The 9,388-nt window shown below is 35.7% G+C and overlaps 2 protein-coding genes across 2 annotated transcripts; one reads left to right on the top strand and one right to left on the bottom strand.

The window, feature by feature from the left end:
- Window positions 1-2,234: 2,234 nt before the first annotated feature.
- LOC142354376 (uncharacterized) lies at window positions 2,235-3,636 on the bottom strand. The gene is made up of 2 exons (XM_075406651.1): window positions 3,467-3,636; window positions 2,235-2,916 (listed from the first exon to the last, which is right to left on the bottom strand). The coding sequence occupies exons 1-2, from the start codon at window positions 3,516-3,518 to the stop codon at window positions 2,381-2,383; spliced, it is 588 nt and encodes a 195-aa protein (XP_075262766.1). The 5' UTR covers window positions 3,519-3,636; the 3' UTR covers window positions 2,235-2,380.
- Window positions 3,637-7,212: 3,576 nt separating this feature from the next.
- LOC142353922 (uncharacterized) lies at window positions 7,213-9,006 on the top strand. The gene is made up of 2 exons (XM_075406154.1): window positions 7,213-7,379; window positions 7,582-9,006. Exons 1-2 carry the CDS (start codon window positions 7,325-7,327, stop codon window positions 8,886-8,888), a joined length of 1,362 nt encoding a protein of 453 aa, XP_075262269.1. The 5' UTR covers window positions 7,213-7,324; the 3' UTR covers window positions 8,889-9,006.
- The last annotated feature ends 382 nt before the right edge of the window (window positions 9,007-9,388 follow it).

Consider the following 9,388-nt stretch of genomic DNA (forward strand, 5'->3'; position numbering starts at 1 on the left):
ATTCGATCTGAACTGATAATAACAAAAAAATGAGTTTTGAACCAAAATTTCATTAGTTTACTTTTTGATTTTGAAAGAAGATCTAGATCTTGTTTTACAATCAAAAATCAAAATCAAAACTCTAAATTTTTTATAGTTGTTTTTAAGTAAGCTTTCTTAAAAGCAATTATAAAAAATTTACAGAGAGATATTTGAATGGAACTGAAATATTAGCGGCAAAAATACTGTGACATAAAAATTTTTGTTGAATTCTGGAATGGATATTGGCGTTATAGACGTGAAATTGGCGTTATAGTTTCAGTTGTACAATTCTTAATCTCTACTTTGGACAGTAGAAATTATTTGTGGAAATTATTGGAGGGTTGGAAAAATGTGACGCAAAATGTGTATTTCAAGTTGATGCCGACGGTGTTCTCTCTTCCGCGCACACCCACAATAATTAAAGGTTTGAAGAGCTGAAATATTTAGTCCGGGAATGACATATCTATTCATATAGCAGCTGGAACAAACTTTTACATCCGGTTCGGCATCAAGGAACTGTTTGTTTCTATTTAGTGACAATGCGCAAAAGAAAAATTTTGTCGCTACAACAAGATCACAAGCTATTCAGTCTGCCTCCGTTGTAGAAAGCCCAAAAAGCCCTCTCGAGACTTCCATAACTCCAAAATTTACGGTTTTCCAATTACCCCTGATCATTCCAAATAACATCCGCATTTTAATTGCTAATAATAATTAACGTAAAAGGGAACTATATTTAATTTTTTATAATTTTTGGATATAGCCTTATAGCATTATAATTTATATTTATCGAAAAAAGAATCAGCTTCATTGGTGGGTGTTGAATTAAAGCAGAAAGAAACAACCAAATTAGTTGAAGCTTTCATAAACCTCATGCGATCCCGGATCCATAGATGAAAGTTTCCCTGGCTGAAGTCTGTGTTAAGATAAGAAAAATGCTTTTGCTCTGAATGAATCTGCTCAAAATTCAAAACAAACGAAAATTTAAAGGCGAGCTCAAGTCTGACAATTAACGAGCCAAAGTCTGGTCAAGGCTAAATTCTCTCTGGATGAGTCTGATTAGGGCTATTTTGGTCTGGATAAGTCTCAACATTAGCGCAAAACTCAACCTGTGTTATTTGGTAGTGATTTCATGTTGATAACTACGGGTTGGGGGATAATTGGAATCATCCCGTGTTGACCACCATAAATAAATCTTGGCAGCCATATCCAAGCCATATATGGTGAACAAGAAAACTTGGCAACCATGGTATGATCATGCAACCAAAATTTTGTATGGCGTGTATGGAACCACTTTCACTTCATCTTTCGGCCACTTTCACTTCATCGTTTGAAATACATTGCTTTTCATTTTCAATGAGATGTTCTTTGGCTACGCTATGGCGTTTGGTGGGATGACAAACCAAAGGTGGGGCCATGTTCTTTCGGAGACTGAAAATATTTCTCCATGCTCAGTTACTATCATTGGCATTTCACTTCCAGAAACCTCTTTAAAAATCAGCAATTTCCTTTGAAAATTTCGCTACTGATGGACGTTTGTAATGCTGCCATTGTTATTGATCGTGCTATTTTAAAAAATCCAGAGATATGATTCATACTGTTTGTGTAAATCAATGGTCATAAGAAACTTCCACCCTGAAAATCTTCGACTTGTCGCACAAGAGAGCATGTTGATTCGGTTCTAGATTAGTTATGATCGAACCAATTCTAAATTGTGCTCTAACTTGCAACCTTTTACAGACTTTTGGCAGTTTTCCAACTGTTTCTTAAGTTGGACTGCTCTGTTGCAAAGCTGTTTATTCTTGCTCCGGTTCTGCTTCTATATGTACAGGAGAATTAAAAAAAATGAAAATTTTCGAATTCTGAAAAAAACAGACTTATGAAAAGACTAGTGGTGGACCCATGAAAAGACCTTAGCTAGACTTTCTTTGTTATGAAAAGGCTTTAGCTTGACCCATGAAAAGATATTAGCTCGACTTTAACTAGGAAGCTCGACCGTGTAATTAAAGTCAATGTTGCCCCCCACCATACTTTTAAAGTCTTTTCATAAGTCGAGGCCTAGGCCTGGGTTATAACACTTCGCCTCATTTCAATTCATGGTTATCTCTTAGGTGCTGTACCTGGTATCACAGCAAACATATACAGATAGTCTGGCTGGGTTATCAAGTACGGTAGTAGTTAATTTCCCTAAAGCTGCAACCCCATCTCTTAAAAAATTCGAAACAAAGATTTTTGTTGACAATTTTAGCACATTCATACCAATTGTTTCCATAATAGTGTCTATTTTATGAAGCACCCAATTATCTAAGTTTGCTATTAATTTAATCGCTTCATTCAAAAGCATTTGCATATGATTGTTTGTTCATTTGAAACCAGAAACAGAAGGTCTCTCAATATCAGCTGAGCAGAACCATTCATAAGTTAAAGGATCTGGCACCATACTGGAAGGTGTTCGCGATGAATCCATCGGATCATAGCTCGCCGAAGCGTCCAAAACTAGCATCTCCGTAACATCGTGTGATTCTGTAACTTCGCCACCGATCTCACAAACCGGGTCAGGAATTATATAATTGTAGTAACCACAAGCTTCGCTGGTTAGTTCTGGATGAAGAACAAATGTTACATTCAAACACATCATGTATTTATCGTTAGGGAATCTGAAAGTATTTCTGTTCAATTTTGGCCTCGTTTTGTATCCCCATGACCTCCTTTCGATGGCACTCTCGGCCCGACCGGTCCAGTGATAAGTGACATTTTTGGTGCCTCGACATTGCAAGCTGACAGATGCTCGGAACCTGGACTTCTCCGCAATTGAGCGATCGGTCGGAAACTCCCAACTTGGTCCACAGTTTTGCATGTTGATCGAAGGGGCGAAACAGTTCTGTGAGATAATGATACCTATGAAAGGAAAAAAAATTGTTTCAGCACAAAGATTGAGCTTAACTTTTTTCAGCTATCGCAATTTTTTTGAATTGAAGGTATGATATGTTTTCAATTATTTGAATCAAAAGAATCGTCTACAAAATTATATCATCAGAAACATTTCGTCTTTTTTGTTATTTTCAGTTTTGAATTTCAATTTAAGGTTATAGGTTTGAAATATACGAATAAATTTGTCAACAGCTACTCAACAAATATTAGAAATATTTTTTTGAGAGTTTTTCATTGACCTTCAATTTTGATACAATAACTAAATTTAAGTTCTCGGGGAGCTTGTTTAGGAAGATTGGTTTATTTAAGACGGCTAAACTGAAAATCATGACTAGAAAAATGGTTAGCACTGATGGTTAGCACTGAAGAAAACAATTCGTGGCAAATGTCCGATTTCTCTATTAAACTAGAGTTTGTCGCGACCGTATTTTATGATTCAAGTTACTATCTACGTAACCTTTTTTCTATGGGAATTAGCCAAGTGGTTTTTTACCACGCAATTGAAAATGTTACTTACGGTATTTCGAGATAAGAAAGAATATTGCACACAAATTTAGCCGTTCCTTCATTTCACAAAACCTTCTCCGTTTTCAGTCGTTTAATAAATATGTCGATGTCATATCAAGATACAATATCGTAACTGTGATACGCTTTGTAACCATGGAAAAATAGGCGGTCATTACTCTACGATATTTGGCAACAGAGATCAAATTAGAGATTTAATTTTATCTTTCGCTAGCTAAATTAGATATTTATTGGCTCCGGTTTTATAATAAATAGGTTTAGATCAGGTTTTTATTCAGATTTTAACTATTCGCGTAGTCGTCAGCATCAAAGGGGAGTAAAGTTGTTCATTTTCCCACCCTTTTTACTCAAATTTATCCTTGAACGAAATAATTAAACTGATAAAGCTGATATTGTTTTTTTTTCAATATTAAGAATGATAATAGCCGATCCGTTTTTTCGGCTATTTGACGCTTAAGTTGTTTTTCTTGTAGACTAGAATGACTTTTGATTTGATGGTTTTAGAGTGACCGATCAAAAATTAATTCCAGTCAGACGTGATGGTTACCGGTGAGAAATAAACATAGTAAATAAATTTTCCCTGGGGTTTGAGAGACTGCACAGCACAGGTTTTTATCATTATGTTTATCATAATATTTTGAGTTGAAATTCGAAAAATTTTGGATATGTGAAAGATATGTGTTGATAACACTGAGCTTTCATGTATTCGCTTTCATATTTGCTCAGCGCTATCAACACATTTCTTTCACATAACCAAAAATTTTTCGAGTTTCAACTCAAAATTACATAAAACCAACGCAATGATCAAGACCTGTGCTATGAGGTCTCTCAAACCCCGAGGAAAATTTTATTTTCTATGTTTATTTCTCATCGGTAACCATCGACTGGAATTAATTTTGAGCGACAAATTTTTGATCGCTCACTTTCAGAGCCATTCAATCATAACTCATATGAAAGCAAAATATGAAAGCGAATTTGTTTAGCAAATTGACATTTTTGCGATATCTATAGAAGTGGGTAGATCAATAACCGATATTTTAGTCAACAAAAAAAACTATGATAGAAGCGCTCTTGAAAAAACATAAAAATATCTCAATGGGTTCACAAATTGAATGTTTTTAGTAGTTTTCACTTTTTTTTATTAGACCCAGATGACTTTTCTTAAAACAACTAGACTTTTGCTGCACAAATCAACGATGACAAAGTTCACTTACTGAAAGCTATAAGAAACAATTTTTTCTCTAATTTCACTCTGTTTTCAAAAAAAAGTCTTCGTTTTTGTTACCAAAGCTGTGGAAAATATAGAGCCGGCTTATTTTATTTTTAAACACTGATTTTTTCCATGCATTAGGGGCAAAAAATTGTGTGGCAGAAAACAAAAGTTGTGGATGTAAAGGTATACAAATTGCATATGCACTGATCTTTATTTTAAAAAAATAAACGCCAAATCAGCAGATTAAACCACTCCTCATTAGAGCACTTTTTTAAGATATTTTTTCAAAAAAAATTGTGTCAAACTGTACTCAGAAGAAATTCTGTAGTAAAATAAAAACCAGTTGAGGTTGTTCTCGAAACATCAATTCACGGATTTCCATGAGAAATTTGTATTAAAATCGCACGCATTGGCAACGTTTTTGTGATAGGAAGCCTCATGGGACAATGATTTTAGGTAGAAGGTTCTTTTGCGATAAAAATTGCAGTTAACTCCAATTTTTTCCTTTTTCAATATCGCCAAAAAAGTATATCTGCTCCAGAATCAAGTTTTTATGAATGTGCATTTTTGAACACTTTTTCTTGCAGAAAATCTAAATTTAATTAACGTTTGTATACATTTTTGCAAGCAAAATTGTAAAAAATCTAAGAAAGGTGCAGTTTCTACCTGATGATCTAAAAAATTATATTAATTGTAAAGAGAACAGAAAAATGCTCCAATTTTAAAGAGTCTTTGTAATTCATTTTTCATGAACAATGAAGATAATGTAATGACGACTTTTCTTCCTCTAAATTTTAACTTGTCATGCATTACGTCGCAAATTCTCTATTTTTTTATCAATTTTCAATAAAAACGAACCTAAGTTCAAAATTGTAAACGTGCTGGACAGTTACAATAAAAAACGGATCAAAGAAGTTCACAATGAAATTGGAAAAATCAATCACTGCTTCGCGTTGTGCGCGTTGTCTATTTTTGTGAAAATGTATTTCTCGCTGAGGTATACGTTCACATTGACTCTTGTACAGGGTCACGTTGTTGTCCCAAGTTACAGAGCTTATTTTCTAAGATATTGTCACCTAAACCAAAATCAAGGTTGGCCTGATTAATTTTTGAAAGAGTTTTTCTCAAAGCTAATTAGGCCAGCTTGTTTTGTTATCCGTAAAAATTTGTGAAATCATTCCTCGTCTGTCGTTTTACTGCTAATGTAATGAATTCCCAACTTGACATTTACTAGCACAAATTTAGAAAAAGTGGAAAAAATTTGTGGCGCGTTGTCTACAAAGAGCCCAAAAAGGCAAAGTTTAATAGAGTTCAGTTTTCTTCGAAATGTAGAAGTTGGTGATAAAACATTGACCTCACTTTTCAAAATCTCAATACAAACAAAAAAAGATAAAAAACATAACGAATGATTATTAAACTCTCAGCACTTTCTTTGAGAAATAAAAGCGGTTAAGATTGCGATTTTAAGTACTTCTTTTTTGATGCCATATATTTTTATATTTCTTATTTTTTTTGTTTTCTATTGTTACTTCGCAAATGATTTGTTGATTAACTTAAATATGATTAATCTGCTCGGTTAATCAGCTTGATTAGTCTGTTTAAAAGAGCTCTTGCACAAGGACATGTTTTTGAATGTTTTGGCAACATAGCGACTATTTTGGAAGACTTTAGGACATACAATGCATATCTCACGTGAGAATGGTTGTCTAAAAAACTCACAGAGTCAGAATTCTCTCAATCTTTCATTGATTGGGAATCTAAACATAAGATTTTTTTAACAAATTAACTCCTCGTTAATTTGACCGAGCAAACACCCCCCCCCCCCCCCCCCCTCGAATGCGGGGTATGTAAACTGCTGGACACTATATTTGAGCACTGTTCTAGGAATAATGGGGAATTAGGGATTTATCTGTGTAATTATGACCTCGTTCTTCATTTGATAAGGCGTTCTCTTGACAAAAAATCTGTCAAAATCTGCGCACAATCTTGAACATGTTTAAGTTTTCTTTCTGTTTTAATCGCTGCTGATTTTTTTTTCATATTTTATTTGTTCTTTATTTGATGGATAGCTTATGCATTTGTGTTCTAATGCAATCAACTCTACTGAAGTGGAAAGAGTTAAAGAAGTTTTTAATTATATGAACTCTGAGTCTGAGCCAGAAAATTATGCTCTTTATTTTACAATGAGATTATCGAAGCACTGCATGTTAATTCTGTTGAGTGAAAAAGCATCAATTCATACACTTGTTTAAAGAATAGCTTTTTTACAGTTTATGAAGGTTTGAATTTTTAGCTTATTAAGTTCAGAATAAAATTGAATCTCGTTATGCAAAAATTTGTAACAACTGGTCGAAGTATTAACTGAAGTTGTATCAAAAACTAAAATCCAGCTGCTCATTTTGCTTTTTTTTCATTGCTTTTATCATATAGAAATGACAATTATTCGGTACTTTTTGTTAAAAATCTTACAAAGCACAAAATATAATACATCACTCGTTAGTAAATTAAATTAATAAAACAATATTGCTAGCCAATTGTTGTAAGTCATTAATTCAGTTCTCAAATATAGTTGCTGTGTTCTAGTCATTAAAAAGATTACATTCCACTCGCATATCTATTCAAGCTGAGATAATCAACATGAAGTTTCTGGCGTTTGCTTTCGTGGCATTTGTGCTACTAGATTCAATCGAAGGTAACTTCTGGCGTTTAAATATTTTTTGCTTCTTTTTCAGGAAAAAGTCATCAATTTCAGGATCTTCGGTAATACTGAATGGCGGTGGGGAGGAATTTGATAGTCTCATAAAAAGATCGATAAATTTTTAATCGGAGATTTTAGCGTTAATTACACAAATAGATTTCATTAACTATCTAACTTAACCCACTCTCATTTTCAGCCCACAAACATTCGCAAAAGAGAGATAAATATTTCCTAGCCCGGCAACTCATTAAGGAGAGGGCTTCACTTGACAAAGTTGCCGAAAGAGAGGAGTCAAAAGCCGAAACGAGAGAACTGAAAACTGAAGAGAGATCTGATCTTCAAAAAGTTTCCGAACGAGAGGATTTGAACGTCGAGGCACGACAACCGAAACCCGTAGAGAGATCTGAAGTCCAGAATGTTGCTGAACGAGAAGATTTGAACGTCGAGGCACGACAACCGAAACCCGAAGAGAGATCTGAAGTCCAGAATGTTGCCGAACGAGAGGATTTGAACGTCGAGGCACGACAACCGAAACCCAAAGAGAGATCTGAAGTCCAGAATGTTGCCGAACGAGAGAATTTGAACGTCGAGGCACGACAACCGAAACCCGAAGAGAGATCTGAAGTCCAGAATGTTGCCGAACGAGAGGATATGAACGTCGAGGCACGACAACCGAAACCCGAAGAGAGATCTGAAGTCCAGAATGTTGCCGAACGAGAGGATATGAACGTCGAGGCACGACAACCGAAACCCGAAGAGAGATCTGAAGTCCAGAATGTTGCCAAACGAGAGGAATTGAACGTCGAGGCACGACAACCGAAACCCGAAGAGAGATCTGAAGTCCAGAATGTTGCTGAACGAGAGGAGTTGAACGTCGAGGCACGGCAACCGAAACCCAAAGAGAGATCTGAAGTCCAAAATGTTGCCGAACGAGAGGATATGAACGTCGAGGCACGACAACCGAAACCCGAAGAGAGATCTGAAGTCCAGAATGTTGCCAAACGAGAGGAATTGAACGTCGAGGCACGACAACCGAAACCCGAAGAGAGATCTGAAGTCCAGAATGTTGCTGAACGAGAGGAATTGAACGTCGAGGCACGACAACCGGAACCCGAAAAGAGATCGCTTTTCGATGACATTAATGAACGCCGTGAAGCTCAGCGTTTGAATGCTAAACGAAACCCCATGATGGCAGAGAGGTCTCCATGGGCTGATGAAAGACCGCTAAACCAGAGAGGATTTTTCCCAGATGAGAGATCTGTTTTGCTTGAGGAGATGTTCAAGCGCGCTGTGCCAAGGGCAGAAATGAGACGCGAACCGCTGACTGGCAGAAGATCTTACATTCCTGAGGCTGTTTTCCAGCGCAACTTGTATCCCTCGATGAGAGAGCGCGAATACCTTTACGAGCGAAGGTATCCATCAGTCTACAGACGAAGAGAGTTTCCACCAGTGGACAGACGATCCTTTGAAGAGAATGCAGAGAGACATCTGATGCCCATGTAATAAAACGACTGCGATTGAAACATTGAAAGGATCATCTCATATACAGCTTTGTAAATATATGCAATTCAAATCATTCATAAATATATCATTAGATAATATATGAAGTTGGAATTTAAAACGGTTTTTTGACAATAGTTCGAGGTCAATCCCGAGTCGAGGATTCCGCCCAAAAATATACTACGAGAGTGTAAAAAGAGTGGAAAAAAGTGATAGTAAGCATAATTGAAGAAAAATGAGTGTAATTTCTCATCACGCCACACTGCATTACTCTCTTCGAAAATAGTGTAAAAACAGTGTAATTTCTTAAAATTACATTCTTGCACTCCTTTCCCCAATAAATAGGAGTGGAAAACACATTACAACCTAATCCCCGCTAATTAGGGGTGGGTTAAGGGTGAAAACTTGGCCAGGGATTTTATACTTATCGGTTTTTAATTATTTAATAAACTCCCATAAGATAGCATCTTCCAGTTAATCTTTTTGTTAATTCCTTCCTTCTT

This window comes from Convolutriloba macropyga, chromosome 15 (assembly GCF_964194025.1).
Source record: "Convolutriloba macropyga chromosome 15, txConMacr16.3, whole genome shotgun sequence".
Classification (NCBI taxonomy): domain Eukaryota; kingdom Metazoa; phylum Xenacoelomorpha; order Acoela; family Convolutidae; genus Convolutriloba; species Convolutriloba macropyga.

Bases quoted from the DNA above. Each gene is read 5' to 3' on its own strand.
- LOC142354376 (XM_075406651.1), bottom strand. From the start codon at position 3,518: ATGAAGGAACGGCTAAATTTGTGTGCAATATTCTTTCTTATCTCGAAA. The intron at 2,917-3,466 runs GTAAGTAACATT...TTCCTTTCATAG, and splicing joins CTTTCTTATCTCGAAATACC to GTATCATTATCTCACAGAAC.
- LOC142353922 (XM_075406154.1), top strand. From the start codon at position 7,325: ATGAAGTTTCTGGCGTTTGCTTTCGTGGCATTTGTGCTACTAGATTCA. The intron at 7,380-7,581 runs GTAACTTCTGGC...TCTCATTTTCAG, and splicing joins GCTACTAGATTCAATCGAAG to CCCACAAACATTCGCAAAAG.